At 53.4% G+C, this 23,617-nt stretch overlaps 1 protein-coding gene across 1 annotated transcript in view; it reads right to left on the reverse strand.

Moving 5' to 3' along the window:
* LOC126235555 (axoneme-associated protein mst101(2)-like) overlaps positions 1 to 19,171 on the reverse strand; it is a 30,671-nt gene extending 11,500 nt beyond the window's left edge. The window contains exon 1 of the mRNA XM_049944272.1: positions 17,024 to 19,171. Coding sequence (XP_049800229.1) covers positions 17,024 to 19,171 — 2,148 coding nt within the window. The remainder of the gene's footprint in view (positions 1 to 17,023) is intronic.
* Positions 19,172 to 23,617: the final 4,446 nt, after the last annotated feature.

Genomic DNA, 23,617 nt, shown 5'->3' on the forward strand with positions numbered 1-23,617 from the left:
GTTCGCTCGTATTCCCCGCCCCTCCCCCCAAACCCCTCGTTCGCTCGTATTCCCCGCACCTCCCCCCAAACCCCTCGTTCGCTCGTATTCCCCGCCCCTCCCCCCAAACCCCTCGTTCGCTCGTATTCCCCGCCCCTCCCCCCAAACCCCTCGTTCGCTCGTATTCCCCGCTCCTCCCCCCAAACCCCTCGTTCGCTCGTATTCCCCGCCCCTCCCCCCAAACCCCTCGTTCGCTCGTATTCCCCGCCCCTCCCCCCAAACCCCTCGTTCGCTCGTATTCCCCGCCCCTCCCCCCAAACCCCTCGTTCGCTCGTATTCTCCGCCCCTCCCCCCAAACCCCTCGTTCGCTCGTATTCCCCGCCCCTCCCCCCAAACCCCTCGTTCGCTCGTATTCCCCGCCCCTCCCCCCAAACCCCTCGTTCGCTCGTATTCCCCGCCCCTCCCCCCAAACCCCTCGTTCGCTCGTATTCCCCGCCCCTCCCCCCAAACCCCTCGTTCGCTCGTATTCCCCGCCCCTCCCCCCAAACCCCTCGTTCGCTCGTATTCCCCGCCCCTCCCCCCAAACCCCTCGTTCGCTCGTATTCCCCGCCCCTCCCCCCAAACCCCTCGTTCGCTCGTATTCCCCGCCCCTCCCCCCAAACCCCTCGTTCGCTCGTATTCCCCGCCCCTCCCCCCAAACCCCTCGTTTGCTCGTATACCCCCCCCCCCAAAACCCACGTTTGCTCGTATTCCCCCCCCCAAAACACTCGTTTGCTCGTATTCCCCCCCCAAAACCCCTCGTTTGCTCGTATTCCCCCCCCCAAACCCCTCGTTTGCTCGTATTCCCCCCCCAACCCCTCGTTTGCTCGTATCACCCCCCAAAACCCTCGTTTGCTCGTATCCCCCCCAAAACCCTCGTTTGCTCGTATCCCCCCCCAAAACCCTCGTTTGCTCGTATTCCCCCCCCCCAAACCCCTCGTTTGCTCGTATTTCCCCCCCCCAAACCCCTCGTTTGCTCGTATTTCCCCCCCCCCCAAACCCCTCGTTTGCTCGTATTTCCCCCCCCCCAAACCCCTCGTTTGCTCGTATTTCCCCCCCCCCCAAACCCTCGTTTGCTCGTATTTCCCCCCCCCCCAAAACCCTCGTTTGCTCGTATTTCCCCCCCCCAAAACCCTCGTTTGCTCGTATTCCCCCCCAAAAACCCTCGTTTGCTCGTATTCCCCCCCCAAAAACCCTCGTTTGCTCGTATTCCCCCCGCACAAAACCCTCGTTTGCTCGTATTCCCCCCGCACAAAACCCTCGTTTGCTCGTATTCCCCCCGCACAAAACCCTCGTTTGCTCGTATTCCCCCCGCACAAAACCCTCGTTTGCTCGTATTCCCCCCGCACAAAACCCTCGTTTGCTCGTATTCCCCCCGCACAAAACCCTCGTTTGCTCGTATTCCCCCCGCACAAAACCCTCGTTTGCTCGTATTCCCCCCGCACAAAACCCTCGTTTGCTCGTATTCCCCCCGCACAAAACCCTCGTTTGCTCGTATTCCCCCCGCACAAAACCCTCGTTTGCTCGTATTCCCCCCGCACAAAACCCTCGTTTGCTCGTATTCCCCCCCAAAAACCCTCGTTTGCTCGTATTCCCCCCCCCCAAAACCCTCGTTTGCTCGTATTCCCCCCCCCCAAAACCCTCGTTCGCTCGTATTCCCCCCCCCAAAACCCTCGTTTGCTCGTATTCCCCCCCCAAAACCCTCGTTTGCTCGTATTCCCCCCCCCCCAAAACCCTCGTTTGCTCGTATTCCCCCCCCCCCAAAACCCTCGTTTGCTCGTATTCCCCCCCCCCCCAAAACCCTCGTTTGCTCGTATTCCTCCCCCAAAACCCTCGTTTGCTCGTATTCCCCCCCAAAAACCTCGTTTGCTCGTATTCCCCCCCCAAAAACCTCGTTTGCTCGTATTCCCCCCCCAAAACCCTCGTTTGCTCGTATTCCCCCCCCAAAACCCTCGTTTGCTCGTATTCCCCCCCCCAAAACCCTCGTTTGCTCGTATTCCCCCCCAAAACCCTCGTTTGCTCGTATTCCCCCCCAAAACCCTCGTTTGCTCGTATTCCCCCCCCAAACCCCTCGTTTGCTCGTATTCCCCCCACCCAAAACCCTCGTTTGCTCGTATTCCCCCCACCCAAAACCCTCGTTTGCTCGTATATTTCAGTGTGGCGCATGGCATGTACTCAGCTATCAACCTTTCGATCTGCAGCTCTAGCTTCTTACCATTTGTCCAATGGAGTGCGCACGACCACTTGTTGGGTAGTGACCACTTTCCGATCTTTCTGTCACTGCCACAGCGTCACTCTTCTTGGTACACCTGCAGATTGGCTATGAGTAAGGCTGAATGGGACTTGTTCTCCTATATTGCCACTATCGAGTCTCTTTCCAATGACACCATGGTGCAGTGGTCCACTCTTTTTGGTAGTAGTCTGAGATCGCTGAGGCGATTAAAGAACGCTGGCGGGCGCTCCAGCATCACAAGCGACATTCCTCATTTGAACACCTCATCGCCTTTAAACGGCTCCGTGCACGGGCCTGCCACATGATTCGCCAACACAAGCAGGAGTGCTGGGAAAGGTATGTCTCCGCCATTGGCCTCAATATCTCTCCAATGCCGGTTTGGGCCAAGATTAGGCGACACTCTGGCTATCGGATCCCTGTCAGCGTCACTGCGCTCTCACTGAATGGAGCAGTTTGTACTGACTCGACATAGGTACAAAACGCTTAGTGGAGAATTTTGCTCTGAGTTCTGCTTCTGCAAATTACCCACGGGCTTTCCGCTCCCTGAAAGAGCGGTTGGAACGTCGGAGCCTTTCATTCCACTTGCGCCACCCTGAATCCTACAATGTTCCGTTCAGTGAGAGGAATTCGAAAGTGCCCTAGCTGCTTGCCCTGATATGGCTCCTGGGCCAGATCGCATCCACCGTCAGATGCTGAAACAGCTCTCGGCAGACTGCCAGCGATGCCTCCTAGACCTTTACAACCATAACCATATCCGGGTCGAGGGTGAGTTCCCGTCGCACTGGTGGGAAAGCATCATATTCCCCACTTTGAAAGCTGGCAAGAACCCACTGGAGGTGGACAGCTACTGCGGCATTAGCCTCACCAACGTTCTTTGCAAGTTGCTCAAACTCATGGTGAGCCGACGATTGAGTTGAGTACTCGATTCTCGTGGCCTTCTGGCTCCATCTCAGGGTGGGTTCCGTAAGGGGCGCTGTGCCGCCGATAATCTGGTGAGCCCCCCCAGGGGATCCACAACTCTTTTGTGGATATGTGCGTAGCGAGCACGGGACCCCGAGCTGCTGTGGCCTTCCTTCCTTTCTGGGCTGCGTACCTTAGCTTTCCGCATCCTTCCCATCCCCCATCTTCGCCACCCCCCCCCCCTTCACCTCTGGCTCTTTCTTTCCCTTTCTCTGGGGTTATGGTTTGTGCCTACGTCCGGAGACGGACGCTTGTACATATACTACATTCTTCGCCTTCCTTCCTTGCTTGTAAGTCTTCATCCTTCCTTTGTCCTTCTCTTTTCCTTACCTCTTCTCTCTACCTTCTCCGCTGTGGCGTTTGAGACCTCTCTTCTTTCCTTTCCCTTTCTCTTTCTTCCTCTCTGTGCGTGTCTGAAGGCCAACCCACGCACTTCCATGCGTAGCCGGTGACGGGGTAACGCGTAATTCCCCGCCCCGGGTAGACAGGTAGGACACGAACGTACCCCCTGGTAACGGCCAGGCCCAGGGAGGGGTGATTACCCGAGCTGATACCTTCCGAAAGTGCCGATTGGACCCTCCGTCCGTTTGTCGGGAGGTGTGACCTGAGGTGTGAACAATCACCTAAGGCGGGAGTGCCCTCAGAGAGGGCCCCCACAAGGGAGGAGCGCGCCATCGGAGACGCCGGTAATCATGGGGGATTCTTCCGCAATGGTTTCCTCACCTTCCACTATGTCTGCTCACAAACGTAAGTTCACTGGGTCTCAACCACAGTCAGTTCTTCCATCCTTGCCACAGTTCCTTGTTGTTTCTCGGTCTGACGAATGTCACGACTTCTCCACGGTCAACCCTTTCATTATTCAGAAAGGTGTCGACGCAATTGCAGGTCCTGTAAAGTCTTGTTCCAGATTACGGAATGGCACCCTGTTGTTAGAAACAGTCAGTGCCCTCCAGGCACAAAAATTGCTGCGTACGTCACTACTACACACCTTCCCTGTCCGGGTGGAACCGCACCGTACCATAAATTCCTCGCGTGGAGTCGTTTATACACGCTCCCTCGATGGACTGTCTGACGAAGAAATTCAGCACTACCTGTCTGACCAGGGCGTAACGGCTGTTTATAGGGTTATGAAAAGGGTTGACACGAACATCATTCCAACCCGCACTGTCTTCTTGACATTTGACAAAGTTCAACTCCCATCGAAAATCAAAGCCGGCTATGAGATAATTTCCGTTCGCCCTTACGTCCCGAACCCTACGCGTTGCTATCGGTGCCAGCGGTTTAATCACACCAGCCAGTCCTGTTCCAATCCGGCCAAATGTGTTACGTGTGGCAGGGATGCCCATGAGGGTGCTTGTCCACCTCCATCCCCTCGCTGCATCAACTGTATGGGTGACCACGCCGCTTCCTCTCGAGATTGTCCCGTTTTTAAGGACGAAAAGCTCATCCAGGAAATAAGAGTAGAGGAAAAGGTGTCGACCTTTGCTGCTCGAAAATTATTCGCCAGTCGACAGCCCACCGTGCCTCAGAAAGGAAAATACAGCACTGTCCTTGCTTCTCCTCGGCCAACAAAGGAGGCGGCCACGCAGACTTGCGACCTCACCTTTAGTGCCACGGTCGTCAGATCGGCCAGCGCAAAGATCGCCGTTCAACCTCACCACTTTCGCCTGCCCACTCTCTGGTTCACCCTTCGTCGAGTTCTGCTAAATCTCGAGCCCACAAGTCAGACACCAAGTCTTCGAAGAAAGAGCATACTCGTGAAGAGTTTTTACGTACGGCAACTTTACCACCATCGGTTCCTCCTTCCTCTAAACCTCATACTTCCAAGAAGGCTACAAAGAAACCCAGTTCCTCTCCTTCTCCGCCAAGGCGTGTCCCATCTACAGTACCACCTGGCGGAAGTCGCCCTCGGCCGTCTTCTGTGTCGCCGAGGCGCACTGCTGGCGGCCGATCAACCGGCCGATCGCTGGTGGAAGGAGGTGCTCCTGACCAACGTATGGATCAGGATCTTCTGCCTTCGGCTGAATGCCATTCCATGCTGTCGGTCGCAAGCTCAGAGCAGTCGTTGAGTTGACAGCGACCTTGGTCACATTCCTCCATTTTCTGTTCACCCTATGGCGATTATCCACTGGAATATACGCGGTATTCGAGCCAATCGGGATGAATTGTCCTCTTACAATCCTACTCGCCGGTCATCTTCTGTCTTCAGGAAACAAAGCTGCGTCCCCATGACCGCTTTGTTCTCCCTCATTTTCAGTCCGTCCGATATGATCTCCCCTCTGTTGAAGGCACTCCAGCACATGGAGGACTCATGATTCTTCTCCATGAAACTGTCCATTATCACCCAATCCATTTAAACACTTCCTTCCAAGCTGTCGCCGTCCGTCTTTCCCTTTCCGGATACATGTTCTCTCTTTGTACTGTATACATTCCATCGTCCACACCAATGGGACGAGCTGATCTCCTTCATCTTCTTGGTCAGCCTCCACCCCCATATTTGCTGGTTGGGGACTTCAATGCCCACCACCCGCTTTGGGGATCTCCACATCCTTGTCCACGTGGCTCACTATTGCTAGACGTCTTCCACCAAGCAGATCTAGTTTGCCTCAACACTGGGGTCCCTACGTTTTTGTCTGCCTCCACGGCAAATTTATCTCATTTGGATCTTGCGGTCGGTACTGTTCCGCTAGCTCAGCGCTTCGAATGGTTCGCCCTTGATGATACACACTCCAGTGACCACTTTCCATGTGTCCTTAGACTGCAGCCTCAACGGCCATATATGCGCCCGCGCCGCTGGAAGTTTGCTCAAGCCGATTGGACACTTTTTTCGTCTCTAGCGACATTCGATGACCGTCACTTTCCCAGCGTCGACGATGAGGTCACACATATTACCGACCTTATTCTTACAGCTGCGGAACATTCAATACCACGCACCTCCGAATTGCCCCAGCGCCCCCCAGTTCCTTGGTGGAACGAGGCATGCCGTGATGCACTACGTGAGCGGCGACGTGCTCTCCGCGTGTTCCGCCACCATCCTACTTTGGCCAACTGTATCCGCTATAAGCAGCTACGAGCGCGATGCCGTCGTGTCATCCGCGATAGCAAGAAGGTAAGCTGGAAATTCTTTATTAGCTCATTTAACACCTTCACTACCTCCTCGGAAGTTTGGAGTCGGCTTCGACGGTTCTCAGGCGCGCCTAGTTTCTCCCCGGTCTCTGGGCTCACTGTCGCGCATGACACATTAGTGGACCCCGTCGCAATGTCTAACTCGTTGGGTCAGCACTTTGCCGAGATTTCGAGCTCTTCAAATTACCCGCCAGCGTTTCTCCCGAAGAAACGTGCAGCGGAAGTGCGACCTCTTGCTTTCTCCTCTCAAAATCGCGAAAGCTACAATACTGTTTTCTCCTTGCGTGAACTCCAACATGCACTCTCTTCTTCTCGCTCCTCCGCCCCGGGACCAGATGGTATCCACGACCAAATGTTGCTGCATTTATCAACCCATAGTCTGCGTTACCTCCTTCGCCTTTATAATCGAATTTGGACCGACAGTACCTTTCCCAGACGATGGCGGGAAGCTATCGTCGTTCCCATTCCGAAACCTGGAAAGGACAAACATCTCCCCTCTAGTTATCGCCCCATTTCTCTCACGAGTAGTGTCTGTAAGATTTTGGAGCGTATGGTGAATTACCGTTTAGCTTGGTGGCTGGAATCCCGCAGTATTTTAACACCTGCCCAATGCGGATTCCGAAAGCATCGCTCTGCAGTTGACCATCTTGTTGCTCTCTCCACTTATATCATGAACAATTTTCTCCGGAAACGCCAAACAGTCGCAATATTTTTTGATCTGGAGAGAGCATACGATACCTGTTGGAGGACAGGCATCCTCCGCACACTGTTCTCTTGGGGCTTTCGAGGCCGGCTGCCCCTTTTTCTTCGCGAATTTATGGCAGAGCGAACATTTAGGGTGCGGGTGAACACTACTCTCTCCCGTACTTTCTCTCAAGAAAACGGGGTACCCCAGGGCTCTGTGCTGAGTGTTGTACTGTTTGCCATCGCTATAAATCCAATTATGGATTGTCTCCTTCCTGACGTCTCGGGCTCCCTCTTTGTGGACGATTTTGCGATCTACTACAGCTCTCAACGGACCAGCCTTCTTGAACGACGTCTTCAAGGATGTCTCGATCGCCTCCACTCTTGGAGCCTCGACACCGGCTTCCGTTTTTCTCCCAGTAAGACCGTTTGTATTAATTTTTGGCGACGTAAGGAGTTTCTTCCGCCCTCCTTACATCTAGGTCCTGTCAACCTTCCGTTTTCAGACGTCACTAAATTCTTGGGTCTTATGTTTGATAGAAAACTGTGCTGGTCCTCCCACGTTTCCTATCTTTCGGCTCGCTGTCTGCGAACGCTCAACGCCCTCCGTGTCCTGAATGGTACCTCCTGGGGAGCGGACCGAGTGGTCCTTCTCCGCCTCTATCGCGCCTTAGTGCGCTCGAAATTGGACTATGGAAGCATAGTCTACTCCTCTGCTCGGCCGTCTATTCTTCGGCGTCTCGACTCTATCCACCACCGTGGATTACGTTTAGCGTCTGGAGCTTTTTACACCAGCCCTGTGGAAAGCCTTTATGCTGAGACTGCTGAACCTCCGCTGTCCAATCGGCGAGCGGTCCTTCTGAGCCGTTATGCTAGCCATCTGTCTTCCATGCCTGCTAATCCAGCCCACGACCCTTTTTTCGACGCCTCCTTTGATGTAGGGTATGCAGGCCGCTCCTCCTCCCTACTACCCCCAGGAGTCCGCTTCCGTCAACTGCTCCATTCTCTTTCCTTCCGCTTTCCTAAAACCTTCTTGACAACTTGGGGTACAGCACCGCCTTGGCTTCGTCCCCGGATCTGTCTGCTCCGTGATCTTTGTCAATTTCCCAAGGATGGTACACCTTCACTTGTTTATCGTCGGGCATTTGCTGCTCTATGTGCACAAATGACGGACGCCACCTTTATTTACACCGACGGCTCGAAAACATCGTTGGGTGTAGGGAGTGCCTATATTGTTGGCGACGCCCCAAATCACTTTCGGCTTCCCGACCAGTGTTCTGTTTATACTGCGGAGCTTTTCGCTGTTCTCCAGGCTGTCCACTACATCCGCCGCCATCAGCGGATACAGTACGTAATCTGCTCAGATTCTCTCAGCTCTCTCCTCAGTCTCCAAGCTCTTTACCCTGTGCACCCTCTGGTCCACCGGATTCAGGACTGTCTGCGCTTGCTCCACCTGGGGGGCGTCTCGGTGGCGTTCCTCTGGCTCCCGGGACACGCTGGTATCTGTGGGAATGAGGCGGCTGATATACCAGCCAAGGCTGCAGTTTCTCTTCCTCGGCCAGCTATTCAGTCGCTTCCCTTCACCGATCTACGGAGCGGTTTATGTCGGAAAGTTGCTCATTTATGGCATGCGCATTGGTCAACACTTCCCCGCAATAAATTGCGGGAAGTGAAAGCCCTTCCTTGCGCTTGGACCTCTTCCTCCCGAACGAGTCGTCGGGAGGAGGTAATTTTAGCTAGACTCCGGATAGGGCACTGTCGTTTTAGCCATCGGCATCTTTTAAGCGGCGATCCTCCCCCACTCTGTCCCCACTGCTCTCAGCTGTGGACGGTAAGACACCTTTTAATTGAATGCCCCTATTTTAATCCGTTACGCTCCCGTCTACAGCTATCGCCTGATCTATCGTCGATTTTAGCAGATGACACGCGCTCAGCCGACCGCGTTCTCCAGTTTATTAGTGACAGTGAAGTGACGTCAGTCATTTGAAGTTTTGTCGGGGACCATCAACCCCTCTCTGTAGTGGACTTTTAAGCCTTGTTTCTGCTTTTCGTGTCCAATTTTTTGAGTTTTGTTCCCATTTTTGCTGTTTTCCATTTTCAGTTTTTATTCTTTCCTCAGTCGCGGACCGGGCGCTAATGACCATAGCAGTTTTGCGCCCTAAAACCAAAATAAAAAAAAAAAACCTCCTTCGCCTTTATAATCGAATTTGGACCGACAGTACTTTTCCCAGACGATGGCGGGAAGCTATCGTCGTTCCTGTTCCGAAACCTGGAAAGGACAAACATCTCCCCTCTAGCTATCGCATTTCTCTCACGAGTAGTGTCTGTAAGGTTTTGGAGCGTATGGTGAATTGCCGTTTAGCTTGGTGGCTGGAGTCCCGCAGTATTTTAACACCTGCCCAATGCGGATTCCGAAAGCACCGCTCTGCAGTTGACCATCTTGTTGCTCTCTCTCCACTTATATCATGAACAATTTTCTCCGGAAACGCCAAACGGTAGCAATATTTTTTGATCTGGAGAGAGCATACGATACCTGTCGGAGGACAGGCATCCTCCGCACACTGTTCTCTTGGGGCTTTCGAGGCCGGCTGCCCCTTTTTCTTCGCGAATTTATGGCAGAGCGCACATTTAGGGTGCGGGTGAACACGACTCTCTCCCGCACTTTCTCCCAAGAAAACGGGGTACCCCAGGGCTCCGTGCTGAGTGTTGTACTGTTTGCCATCGCTATAAATCCAATTATGGATTGTTTCCTTCCCGATGTCTCGGGCTCCCTCTTTGTGGATGATTTTGCGATCTACTACAGCTCTCAACGGACCAGCCTTCTTGAACGACGTCTTCAAGGATGTCTCGATCGCCTCCACTCTTGGAGCATCGAAACAGGCTTCCGTTTCTCTCCCAGTAAGACCGTTTGTGTTATTTTTTGGCGACGTAAGGAGTTTCTTCCGCCCTCCTTACATCTAGGACCTGTCAACCTTCCGTTTTCAGACGTCGCTAAATTCTTGGGTCTTATGTTTGACAGAAAACTGTGCTGGTCCTCCCACGTTTCCTATCTTTCGGCTCGCTGTCTGCGATCGCTTAACACCCTCCGTGTCCTGAATGGTACCTCCTGGGGAGCGGACCGAGTGGTCCTTCTCCGCCTCTATCGCGCCTTACTGCGCTCGAAATTGGATTATGGAAGCATAGTCTACTCCTCTGCTCGGCCGTCTATTCTTCGGCGTCTCGACTCTATCCACCACCGTGGATTACGTTTAGTGTCTGGAGATTTTTACACTAGCCCTGTGGAAAGCCTTTATGCTGAGACTGCTGAACCTCCGTTGTCCAATCGGCGAGCGGTCCTTCTAAGTCGTTATGCTAGCCATCTGTCTTCCATGCCTGCTAATCCAGCCCATGCCCTTTTTTTCGACGCCTCCTTTGATGTAGGGTATGCTGGCCGCTCCTCCTCCCTACTACCCCCGGGAGTCCGCTTCCGTCAACTGCTCCATTCTCTTTCCTTCCGCTTTCCTAAAACCTTCTTGACAACTTGGGGTACAGCACCGCCTTGGCTCCGTCCCCGGATCTGCCTGCTCCGTGACCTTTGTCGATTTCCCAAGGATGGTACCCCTACACTTGTTTATCGTCGTGCATTTGCTGCTCTATGTGCACAAATGACGGACGCCACATTTATTTACACCGACGGCTCGAAAACATCGTTAGGTTTAGGGAGTGCCTATATTGTTGGCGACACCCCAAATCAATTTCGGCTTCCCGACCAGTGTTCGGTGTATACTGCGGAGCTTTACGCTGTTCTCCAGGCTGTCCACTACATCCGCCGCCATCGGCGGATACAGTACGTTATCTGCTCAGATTCTCTCAGCTCTCTCCTCAGTCTCCAAGCTCTTTACCCTGTGCACCCTCTGGTCCACCGGATTCAGGACTGTCTGCGCTTGCTCCATCTGGGGGGCGTCTCGGTGGCGTTCCTCTGGCTCCCGGGACACGCTGGTATCTGTGGGAATGAGGCGGCCGATATAGCGGCCAAGGCTGCAGTCTCTCTTCCTCGGCCAGCTATTCCGTCGCTTCCCCTCACCGATCTACGGAGCGGTTTATGTCGCAAAGTTGCTCATTTATGGCATGCGCATTGGTCAACACTTCCCAATAATAAATTGCGGGAAGTGAAAGCTCTTCCTTGCGCTTGGACTTCTTCCTGCCGAACGCGTCGTCGGGAGGAGGTAATTTTAACTCGACTCCGGATAGGGCACTGTCTTTTTAGCCATCGACATCTTTTAAGCGGCGATCCTCCCCCACTCTGTCCCCACTGCTCTCAGCTGTGGACGGTAAGACACCTTTTAATTGAATGCCCCTATTTTAATCCGTTACGCGCCCGTCTACAGCTATCGCCTGATCTAGCGTCGATTTTAGCAGATGACACGCGCTCAGGCGACCGCGTTCTCCAGTTTATTAGTGCTAGTGAAATGACGTCAGTCATTTGAAGCTTTTTTTGGGGACAACCACCCCCTTTCTGTAGTGGATTTTTAAGCCTTCCTTCTGCTTTTAGTTTCTCCAATTTTATGACTTTGTTCCCATTGCTGCTGATTTTCAGTTTCGGTTTTTTTTACTGTTTCCTAAGTCACAGGCTGGGCGCTAATGACCATAGCAGTTTTGCGCCCTAAAACCAAACCAAACCAAAAAAAAAACAACAAAAAAAACTGGTGAGCCTGGAGTCTCCGATCTGTATGGCCTTTGGCCGCCGTCAGTACCTTGTTGGTGTCTCTTTTGACATGCAGAAGGCATACCATACGACATGGCGACATCACATCCTCTCTACACTTCACGGTTGGGGTCTTTGGAGTCCGCTGCTGATATTCATAATTGTCTGTAGCATCGTATCTTCCCCATGCAAGTTGCGGCCTCCCATAGTTGCCCCCGAGTTCAGGAGAATGGGGTACCGCAGGGATATGTCTTAAGTGTGTGCCTGTTTTTAATTGCAATTAACGGGCTCGCTGCGGCGGTGGGAACGTCTGTCTCAGCTTCCTTATATGCTGACGACTTCTGCCTCTGCTATAGCTCCATTGGCATTGCAACTGCTGAACCTTAGCTGCAGGGCACTATCTGCAAGGCGCAATCTTTCTGCCAGCGACGCTCTGGTCACCATGAGCCATGGCTTTATCTTTACGCGAACCTCTTGCTGTGGTGGAGACACACAAGTTTTTGGGTGTGGTTTTTGATGCCCATTTGACTTGGCTCTCTGATATTTGGCAGCTTAAACAGATGTGTTGACGGCATCTTAATTATCTACATTGCTAGAGCCACACCCTCTTACGGCTCTACCAGGCGTTAATTCAGTCCCGTCTGGATTATGTGAGCGTGGCTTATGGTTCAGCATCCCCTTCAGTGTTGAGAGTGCTGGACCCGATGCTTCACAGTGGGAACGAACTTACCACTGGAGCTTTCCAGACCAGCCCTGTGAACAGCATACTTGAGGAGGCAGGTGTCCCTCCACTGCGGTTACAGCACCAACATTTAGTGGCCACTTCTGCTACACACGTTTGTGACTTGCCTGGGCATCCCAATTATCATCTCCTGTTCCCTCAGTCTGTCGTCCATCTCCCAGAACGTCGGCCCCAGTCGGGTTGTACGATCGCAGTTCGCATCGAATCTTCTCTTCGGGCTCGGGTTTTTCTCTCTTCCACCTCTTTTCCGGACCCCTCTGCGTACACCCCCATGGTGTGTGCGCGCCCCGCCCATACCTTCGGCTCGAATTGGCGCAGGGCCTGAAGGTCTCAGTCGCTCCTGAGGCCTTCTGCCGCCACTTTCTTTCCAATCTCGCTACGTATCAGAACTCTGGCATTGTCTGCACTGACGGTTCGACGGTTGCTGATCGTGTCTGTTATGCTCTCACTCTAGGGGACCATTATGAACAACGCTCATTGCCGGCTGGCTGCAGCGTTTTCACTGCTGAGCTGGTCGCCATCTCTTGTGCCCTAGAGTATATCTGCTCCTGCTCAGGTGAGTCCTTCGTTATCTGTAGCGACTCCCTGAGCGATTTACGAGCTATCGACCAGTGTTTCCCTCGCTCTCGTCTGGTGATAGCTATCCAGGAGTCCCTCCATACTCTAGCCCATTGCGGCCGCTATGTGGTCTTTGCCCGGGATGCCGGCTTGACCAGGGGTCCACACAATGAAAGTGTTGACATGCTGGCCAAACAGGCTGTCAGTGCACCAGCCTTATTGATTGGGCTTTTGGAGAGTGATCTCAGGGCAGTTTTGCGGCAGAATGTACTTCGCACCTGGGGTGATGAATGGCTCACCCTACCTTCACCAAACTAACTACAGGCCATCAAGGAGGCTACCGGTGCGTTGCGCTCCTCCTTGCGAGTCTCTTGCAAGGAGTCTGTTGTCTTCTGCCGGCTGCGCATTGGGCACACCCGGACGACGCACAGCCACTTGTTGCGCCGTGAGGACCTTCCTCTATGTCGCTGTGGATCTGCTTTGACGGTGGTCCACACTTTGTTGGCCTGTCCCCTTTTAGCTGTGCCCAGGCAGACGTTTGCACTTCCTGATAGCCTCCCTGCCATTTTAACAGATGACACTGCCATGGCAGGCTTTGTTTTGGGTTTTATTAGGGCAAGGGGCTTTTATCACTAAATCTCAGTGTTGGTCTTTTTTTTAGTATGGCCTTTGGTCTACAATTTTAGACTGGGTTATTTTCTTCGTGTTTTTCTAGCTGGTTGGCTTTTCCTTTTTTGTCTCTATGGTCGGCCAACCACTGTCCAATTCTGTGTGATTTTAGTTCCTTTTGTCTGGTCTCTGTCTGAGTCTGTCTTGTCCTGTGTCGTCTGTTGTCATCTCAGTTGTTCGTTTTTACTCTGTATTGGTGTTTGAAGTTTTGGAAAAAGGGACTGATGACAGTAGCGGTCTGGTCCCTTCAATCCCACAAACCAACCAACCAACCAACCAACCTCCTCCCCCCCCCCCCTCCACAACCTCGTTCGCTAGTTCAAATAATTTACGGGTTTGCTGCCGGGTGACGTCACCGACCACCACCGATATTTCAGCAGGAGCACATCCTACCATTGGGTTGATGCTGCCTCTTGGTAGCCATCTGACTGGGAATTTCAATCTGTAACTGCTGCTCATTTGGTGAAATTTGAACGTTTCCTTGGCTCATTGTCATAACTGTAATTTTAATCCTCTAAGTTCTGTAGTCAATCTCACGGAGAAATAGTTTGACGCAGTTTTGTCTGTCCTGGGGAAAGGTTCGAATTTCGCACCGTCGCTCAAGAGTTTGCCAGTCGTGGATTTTATTAGTTCTATTGAACAGACTGTTCATAAACTACCTTCAGAGGCTGTGGAAGAGGTTAGGAGGGAAGCTTGTGTGCTGACTGGGGCCCTTCCACCCAAGTGTAACATTACAGCAGCTGAGGTGGCTGCTTTACGTTCACTCCAAATGGATCCTGACATTGTTATTTTACCTGCGGCAAGGGAAATGCCACAGTTTTGTTGAACAACCACGATTACATTGAAAAGATGCAGTGTCAACTCTCTGATTCGGCGTATCGCAAAATTGGTGCTGACCCTACTAAGAGTCTTGAGAGAAAGACTGATAAACAATTGAAGAAAAGTTCTTTGTCGCAGGAGACTATCAAGAGTCTTAATTCTTACTGTGCTGTACCACCTACATTATATGGCCTCCGTAAGGTCCATAAAGAGACTGTCCCGTTGAGGCCTATTGTTTCTAATATTGGTGCTCTGACCTATCGTGTAGCTAAACATGTCGCTAGTTCGTTGAGCCCACTAGTAGGTAGGTGTGAACACCACATTAAGAATTCTGCGGATTTCTTAGGTCGATTGCAGGGATTACGTTTGAAAGACTCTGATATTTTAGTTAGTTTTGATGTGGTTCCTCTTTTCACCCTCGCTCCTATCTCTCATTTGTTGCAGCTAATTGAGGTTACGTTTAGTGTAGAGTTAACAAAGAAGTTTAGACAGTACTACGAACAGACAGATGGAGTTGAAATGAGAAGCCCGTTGTCACCAAATTAGCCAATATGTTTATGGAGGACTTTGAGGAACGTGAATTGGAGTAAGCGACTTTAAACCTGCGTGTTTTTTCAGATATGTAAATGATATTTTTGTTGTTTGGCCTCATGGTAGTGAGAATTTAAACCGGTTTTTGGAACACATGAATTCAGTCCACCCGTATATTCAGTTCACTATGGAAGTGGAAAAGAATGGATGCCTTCCCTTCCTTGATATGTTGGTCAGAAGGAAGACCGATGGTACGTTGGGACATTCTGTTTGTAGGAAGCCTACTCACACTGACTTCTATCTGCGAGCTGATAGTTGTCACCATCCAGCTCAGTGTGAAGGAATGCTTCGTATCTTGGTTCACAGGGCCCACGCTATCTCAGACCCTCTAAGTTTTGCAGCTGAGCTATCCCATCTCGAAGTCACCTTTCGTCAGAATGGTTGTAGCGAGACGTAGATCAAATGCGCGTTGCTCCATCAGCCTTCTGTGAAACGGGTGAGTGACGATAGCAACGAAGTGGCACCTAATGCAGGAAGCACTTCCAACAGGATTGGCCGTATTTTTGCGGAAATATGATGTGAAATGCGTTCTTCGACCACCTTATAAGATAAAGGCCCTATTGGCGTGCGTGAAAGATGATTTTGGTTTGCGCAAGGCTGGTGTCTATCGTATTCCTTGCACTTGTGGCGTGTCATATATTGGTCAGACAATCAGGACTATGGAAGACCGGTGTATTGCACATAAGTGTCACACACGCTTAAAACAGCCGAGCAAATCCGCTATTACAGAACATTGCCTTGACACCAGTCATCCTATGGAATACAACACGGAGGTTCTGGCTTGCACGTCCAGCTTTTGGGATAGTGTCATTAAGGAAGCTGTTGCAACCAAACTATCAAGCAACCATATAAACAGAGATGGTGAATTTTGTCTAAATGCTGCTTGGAATCCGGCTCTGTCTCTCATCAAAACAACAGAGGGACAGAATTAGGGCTACCTCACATGTTGATAAATAGTTACTATCGATATTTCTGACGTAGGTTATCTTTGTTTGTGTGTTGACATTTTCGGTTACTTGTTCTGTGTGTGTGGTATCTTCCTTATGTCTCCTCTGTGAACCGACGTATTAATTTCCCTTGCACACTACTTCCTACTTTCAGTTGTGCCTTAAGAATGGCAGGAAAGGCCCCTGCCGAAATATCGGCGGTGGTCGACTGCGTAACCTGGCAGCAAACCTGTAAATTATTTCAAAATTCGATTCGCTGGAAAAAGTTAAGGTCTCACATCGTTCACTCGTATTCTCCCCCCCCCCCCCCCCCCTCACCACAAACTCGTTTGCTTGTATTCCCTTCCCACACCACAGCCTCGTTTGCTCGAATTACCCCCTCCGCCAGCCCACAGCCTCGTTTGCTCGAATTGCCCCCTCCGCCAGCCCACAGCCTCGTTTGCTCGAATTGCCCCCTCCGCCAGCCCACAGCCTCGTTTGCTCGAATTGCCCCTTCCGCCAGCCCACAGCCTCGTTTGCTGGAATTCGTTAACGTTAGGCAGGGCAGGTGATGGAGCCCCTTAGGGAAATAGCGGAAAGGTTGGGGAAGAAGACCAGTGTTAACTCTATGTGCTTCCCGGGGGGTCTCATCCGAAATGTGGAGGCGGCCCTGCCGGCGGCGATAGAGAGCACTGCAAATTGTTGCTCATGTCGGCACCAATGACTCCCCCCCCCTGCGGGTCCGGGGGTTAGAATAGGCCCGAGGTATTCCTGCCTGTCGTAAGAGGCGACTAAAAGGAGTCCATCCCCCTCAAGGGGGTAGTTAGCGCCTGCGTCCGGAGACGTTTCTTCCTTCCTTTGGTTGGTTCCTTTCTATGTTCTTCTCCATCTCACTGTCTTCCTTACTCTTTCCCTTGCCTCCTTCTGCTTGCCTCCTGCTTGCCTCCTTCTGCTTGCCTCCTTCTGCTTGCCTCCTTCTGCTTGCCTCCTTCTGCTTGCCTCCTTCTGCTTGCCTCCTTCTGCTTGCCTCCTTCTGCTTGCCTCCTTCTGCTTGCCTCCTTCTGCTTGCCTCCTTCTGCTTGCCTCCTTCTGCTTGCCTCCTTCTGCTTGCCTCCTTCTGCTTGCCTCCTTCTGCTTGCCTCCTTCTGCTTGCCTCCTTCTGCTTGCCTCCTTCTGCTTGCCTCCTTCTGCTTGCCTCCTTCTGCTTGCCTCCTTCTGCTTGCCTCCTTCTGCTTGCCTCCTTCTGCTTGCCTCCTTCTGCTTGCCTCCTTCTGCTTGCCTCCTTCTGCTTGCCTCCTTCTGCTTGCCTCCTTCTGCTTGCCTCCTTCTGCTTGCCTCCTTCTGCTTGCCTCCTTCTGCTTGCCTCCTTCTGCTTGCCTCCTTCTGCTTGCCTCCTTCTGCTTGCCTCCTTCTGCTTGCCTCCTTCTGCTTGCCTCCTTCTGCTTGCCTCCTTCTGCTTGCCTCCTTCTGCTTGCCTCCTTCTGCTTGCCTCCTTCTGCTTGCCTCCTTCTGCTTGCCTCCTTCTGCTTGCCTCCTTCTGCTTGCCTCCTTCTGCTTGCCTCCTTCTGCTTGCCTCCTTCTGCTTGCCTCCTTCTGCTTGCCTCCTTCTGCTTGCCTCCTCCTGCTTGCCTCCTCCTGCTTGCCTCCTCCTGCTTGCCTCCTCCTGCTTGCCTCCTCCTGCTTGCCTCCTCCTGCTTGCCTCCTCCTGCTTGCCTCCTCCTGCTTGCCTCCTCCTGCTTGCCTCCTCCTGCTTGCCTCCTCCTGCTTGCCTCCTCCTGCTTGCCTCCTCCTGCTTGCCTCCTCCTGCTTGCCTCCTCCTGCTTGCCTCCTCCTGCTTGCCTCCTCCTGCTTGCCTCCTCCTGCTTGCCTCCTCCTGCTTGCCTCCTCCTGCTTGCCTCCTCCTGCTTGCCTCCTCCTGCTTGCCTCCTCCTGCTTGCCTCCTCCTGCTTGCCTCCTCCTGCTTGCCTCCTCCTGCTTGCCTCCTCCTGCTTGCCTCCTCCTGCTTGCCTCCTCCTGCTTGCCTCCTCCTGCTTGCCTCCTCCTGCTTGCCTCCTCCTGCTTGCCTCCTCCTGCTTGCCTCCTCCTGCTTGCCTCCTCCTGCTTGCCTCCTCCTGCTTGCCTCCTCCTGCTTGCCTCCTCCTGCTTGCCTCCTCCTGCTTGCCTCCTCCTGCTTGCCTCCTCCTGCTTGCCTCCTCCTGCTTGCCTCCTCCTGCTTGCCTCCTCCTGCTTGCCTCCTCCTGCTTGCCTCCTCCTGCTTGCCTCCTCCTGCTTGCCTCCTCCTGCTTGCCTCCTCCTGCTTGCCTCCTCCTGCTTGCCTCCTCCTGCTTGCCTCCTCCTGCTTGCCTCCTCCTGCTTGCCTCCTCCTGCTTGCCTCCTCCTGCTTGCCTCCTCCTGCTTGCCTCCTCCTGCTTGCCTCCTCCTGCTTGCCTCCTCCTGCTTGCCTCCTCCTGCTTGCCTCCTCCTGCTTGCCTCCTCCTGCTTGCCTCCTCCTGCTTGCCTCCTCCTGCTTGCCTCCTCCTGCTTGCCTCCTCCTGCTTGCCTCCTCCTGCTTGCCTCCTCCTGCTTGCCTCCTCCTGCTTGCCTCCTCCTGCTTGCCTCCTCCTGCTTGCCTCCTCCTGCTTGCCTCCTCCTGCTTGCCTCCTCCTGCTTGCCTCCTCCTGCTTGCCTCCTCCTGCTTGCCTCCTCCTGCTTGCCTCCTCCTGCTTGCCTCCTCCTGCTTGCCTCCTCCTGCTTGCCTCCTCCTGCTTGCCTCCTCCTGCTTGCCTCCTCCTGCTTGCCTCCTCCTGCTTGCCTCCTCCTGCTTGCCTCCTCCTGCTTGCCTCCTCCTGCTTGCCTCCTCCTGCTTGCCTCCTCCTGCTTGCCTCCTCCTGCTTGCCTCCTCCTGCTTGCCTCCTCCTGCTTGCCTCCTCCTGCTTGCCTCCTCCTGCTTGCCTCCTCCTGCTTGCCTCCTCCTGCTTGCCTCCTCCTGCTTGCCTCCTCCTGCTTGCCTCCTCCTGCTTGCCTCCTCCTGCTTGCCTCCTCCTGCTTGCCTCCTCCTGCTTGCCTCCTCCTGCTTGCCTCCTCCTGCTTGCCTCCTCCTGCTTGCCTCCTCCTGCTTGCCTCCTCCTGCTTGCCTCCTCCTTGGCGTTTGAGACAGTCTGTCCTCCCTCTCTTGCTTGCATTTCCTCTTCTTCCTTCCTCCCTGTGCGCGCCTGAAGGCCGACCCACGCGTTCGCACGCGTAGCCGGTGACGGGGTAACGCGTAATTCCCCGCCCTGGGTAGACAAGTAAGGCAAGCACGTACCCCCTGGTAAAGGCCAGGCCCGGGGAGGGGTGATTGCCTGAGCTGATACCTTCTGACCATGCCGATTGGTCCCTCCATCTGTTTCTCGGGAGGTGTGACCTGAGGTGTAAACATTCACCTAAGGCGGGAGTGCCCTCTGAGAGGGTCCCCACAAGGAAGGAGCGCGCCATCGGAGACGCTGGCAATCATGGGGGATTCCTCCGCAATGGATTTTTCTTCTTCTGTCTCGACTTCTGCCCACAAACGGAAACATGACCAGCCACCAGTGACAAAAGTACTACCGCCTGCCCCACAGTTCCTCGTCGTTTCTCGATCTGAGGACGGAAAGGATTTCTCCTCTGTCAACCCTTTCGTTATCCAGAAGGGCGTAGATGCCATAGCCGGATCTGTCAAGTCGTGTACCCGGTTGCGTAATGGTACCTTGTTACTAGAAACTGAGAGCGCCTATCAGGCACAAAAACTGCTTCGGGCCACACTCCTGTACACGCTCCCTGTCTGGGTGGAGGCTCACCGAACTTTGAATTCGTCTCGTGGTGAGGTCTACACTAGATCTCTCGACAGATTGACTGACGAGGAGATTCAATCTTTCCTCGCTGAGCAGGGCGTGACGGCTGTCCATAGGGTCATGAAAAAGGTCAACAATGACCTTGTACCGACCCGGACACTTTTCTTGACCTTTGACAGTGTTCAGCTGCCATCGCGCATCAAAGCGGGCTACGAGGTTATTTCTGTTCGCCCCTATGCCCGACACCTACGCGCTGCTACCAGTGTCAGCGTTTCAATCACACTCGCCAGTCTTGTTCCAATGCGGCTAAATGTGTCACTTGTGGCAGGGATGCCCATGAGGGTGACTGTCCACCTCCGTCTCCTCGTTGTGTGAACTGTCAGGGTGACCATTCAGCGTCCTCCCGCGACTGTCCCATCTATAAGGAAGAACGCTGTATCCAAGAAATTCGGGTCAAAGAGAAAGTGTCCACCTCGGCTGCTCGCAAGCTGTTTGCCAGTAGGAAGCCCACGCTGCTCCCAGCGGGGAAATACAGTACTGTCCTCGCCTCTCCTCGGACTACCAGGGAGGTGGCAACCCAGACATGCGATCTGACCTTCAGCACCACGGTCGTCCGTTCGGTCAGTGCTAAGATCGCGCGGTCGACGTCCCTTCCTCCTCCCATCACCCCACAGACACAAGCCCCTTCATCAGCTTCTGCTAAGACGAAGACCCAGAAGTCAGATGCATGGGCCTTCAAGAAGGAACCGTCGCGTGCAGACTTCCTACGTACCTCAACCTCCCAGCCATCGACCAGTACTTGTACCAAACGACCTTCCAAGAAGGCTCATAGGAAGCACAGTTCTCCTTCTCCGCCACGGCGCATTTCTTCTCCTGCGCCACCCAGCGGTTGCCGCCCCAGGCCGTCATCCGTGTAGCCTGGCCGCACCGCTGGTCGCCGAACATCTGGCCGTTCACCGGCGGAGGAAGCTCCCCCTCCCGGCCATCTTACCAAGATGGCCGATGGACCTATAGAACCAATGGACGATGACTGTCCGCCTACTGATAGTGGCGGCAGTGCTCGCTCGAAGCCAGGCCCTCAGCGGCCTTCGAGGTGACCCCTTCTTTCATCTTCCCTTTCTTCTTACGATGGCACTTATTCACTGGAATATTCGCAGCATTCGCTCCAACCGAGAGGTCTTGACGTTGCTGCTCCGCTTGCACCGTCCGCTCGTCGTAGCCCTCCAGGAAACGAAGCTACGCCCATGCGATCAAATTGCCTTGGCACACTACACCTCTGTGCGTTTTGACCTACCCCCTGTGGTAGGTATTCCGGCGCATGGAGGGGTTATGTTGCTGGTCCGGGATGATGATTACTACGATCCCATCACATTGCACACCGGCCTGCAGGCAGTTGCCAACCGAATTACTCTCCCCACTTCTACATTTTCCATTTGTACCGTTTACACTCCATCGTCATCTGCCGTTACCACGGCAGACATGATGCAACTTATTGCTCAGCTACCTGCACCATTTTTGTTAACTGGAGACTTCAATGCCCACCATCCCCTTTGGGGCTCTCCAGCATCCTGCCCGAGGGGCTCCCTGTTAGCAGACCTTTTCAACCAGCTCAATCTTGTCTGCCTCAATACTGGCGTCCCTACTTTTCTTTCGGACACATCTCACACCTATTCCCATCTAGACCTCTCTATATGTACTCCCCAACTTGCACGCCGGTTTGAGTGATATGCACTTTCTGATACATATTCGAGCGACCACTTCCCGTGTGTTACCCATCTCCTGCAGCATACCCCCTCTCCGTGCTCATCTAGTTGGAACATCTCCAAAGCAGACAGGGAGCTCTTCTCTTCCAGGGCGACCTTTCAGGATCAAACTTTCACAAGCTGCGATCGTCAGGTCGCACACCTCACGGAAGTCATTCTCACTGCTGCTGAATATTCCATCCCTCACCCTACTTCTTCTCCACGTCGCGTACCGGTCCCCTGGTGGACCGCAGCATGTAGAGACGCTTTACGAGCTCGTCGACGTGATTTACGCACCTTTAAACGCCACCCTACAGTGGCGAATTGTATCACTCATAAACGATTACGTGCACATTGTCGTCGTATTATTAAAGAAAGCAAGAAAGCCAGCTGGGCTGCTTTCACAAGCACCTTCAACAGTTTTACTCCTCCTGCTGTCTGGGGTAGCCTGCGCCGGCTATCTGGTACTAAGGTCCACTCACCAGTTTCTGGCTTGACGGTCGCGAATGACGTCCTTGTGGCCCCTGAGGATGTCTCAAATGCCTTTGGCCGTTTTTTCGCAGAGGTTTCGAGCTGCGCTCATTACCACCCTGCCTTCCTCCCCCGCAAACAGGCAGAGGAGGCTAGGCCACCTAACTTCCGCTCCTCGAATCGTGAAAGTTATAATGCCCCATTCACCATGCAGGAACTCGAAAACGCACTTTGCCGATCACGGTCCTCCGCTCCAGGGCCTGATTCTACTCAGATGCTGAAGAACCTTTCTCCTGCGGGTAAAGGTTTTCTTCTTCGTACTTACAATCGCATCTGGATTGAGGGACATGGGTCGATAACTGGAAGGCAAGTGCTTGTCGTTCCCCGGCTTAGGAATCGGGACAACAATAGACTCGCGCCAGCATGCGGGAACATCTCGCTTACCAGCTGTGTCTGTAAGGTGATGGAGCGAATGGTTAACTCTCGTTTGGTTTGGCTGCTCGAATCTCGACGCCTACTTACCAATGTACAATGTGGATTTCGTAGGCGCCGCTCTGCTGTTGACCGTGTGGTTACCTTGTCGACCGCGGCTGTGTTTTTTTGATTTGGAGAAGGCTTACGACACCTGTTGGAGGGCGGGCATTCTCCGCACCATGCATACATGGGGCCTTCGCGGTCGCCTCCCTCTTTTTATTCGTTCCTTTTTAATGGATCGACAGTTCAGGGTACGTGTGGGTTCTGTCCTGTCAGACACCTTTCGCCAGGAGAATGGGGTGCCACAGGGCTCAGTTTTGAGCGTCGCTCTCTTCGCCATAGTGATCAGTCCAATAATGTATTGCCTTCCAGCTGATGTATCAGGCTCCCTTTTCGTGGACGATTTTACCATCTATTGCAGCGTGCAGCGTACGTGTTTCCTGGAGCGCTGTCTTCAGCGTTCTCTTGACCGTCTTTACTCCTGGAGTGTCGCCAATGGCTTCCGTTTTTCTGCCGAGAAGACGGTCTGTATTAACTTCTGGCGCTACAAAGAGTGTTTCCCACCGTCCTTACGACTCGGTCCCGTTGCCCTCCCATTCGTGGAGACAACAAAATTTTTAGGTCTTACATTTGACAGGAAACTTAGCTGGTCTCCACATGTCATATTTGGCTGCCCGTTGTACCCGTTCTTTAAATGTCCTCCGTGTTCTCAGTGGTATGTCGTGGGGAGCGGATCGAACCGTCCTACTTCGTCTATATCGGTCGATCGTCCGCTCCAAGCTGGATTATGGGAGCTTCGTATACTCCTCTGCACGGCCATCCATCTTACGCCGCCTCAACTCCATACAACATCGGGGTTTACGACTTGCGATCGGAGCGTTTTATACTAGTCCCGTCGAGAGTCTTCATGCTGACGCTGGCGAATTGCCACTCACCTACCGGCGCGATATACTGCTTTGTCGGTATGCCTGTCGGCTACTGTCAATGCCCGACCACCCGTCTTATCGTTCCTTTTTTGACGACTCTCTGGACCGTCAATACGGGTTGTATGTCTCTGCCCTGCTACCCCCTGGAGTTCGCTTTCGTCGCCTCCTTCACCATCTTAATTTTTCACTCCCTGCAACCTTTCGAG

The sequence above is a fragment of the Schistocerca nitens genome, chromosome 2 (genome assembly GCF_023898315.1).
Source record: "Schistocerca nitens isolate TAMUIC-IGC-003100 chromosome 2, iqSchNite1.1, whole genome shotgun sequence".
NCBI classification, from domain to species: Eukaryota; Metazoa; Arthropoda; class Insecta; order Orthoptera; family Acrididae; genus Schistocerca; species Schistocerca nitens.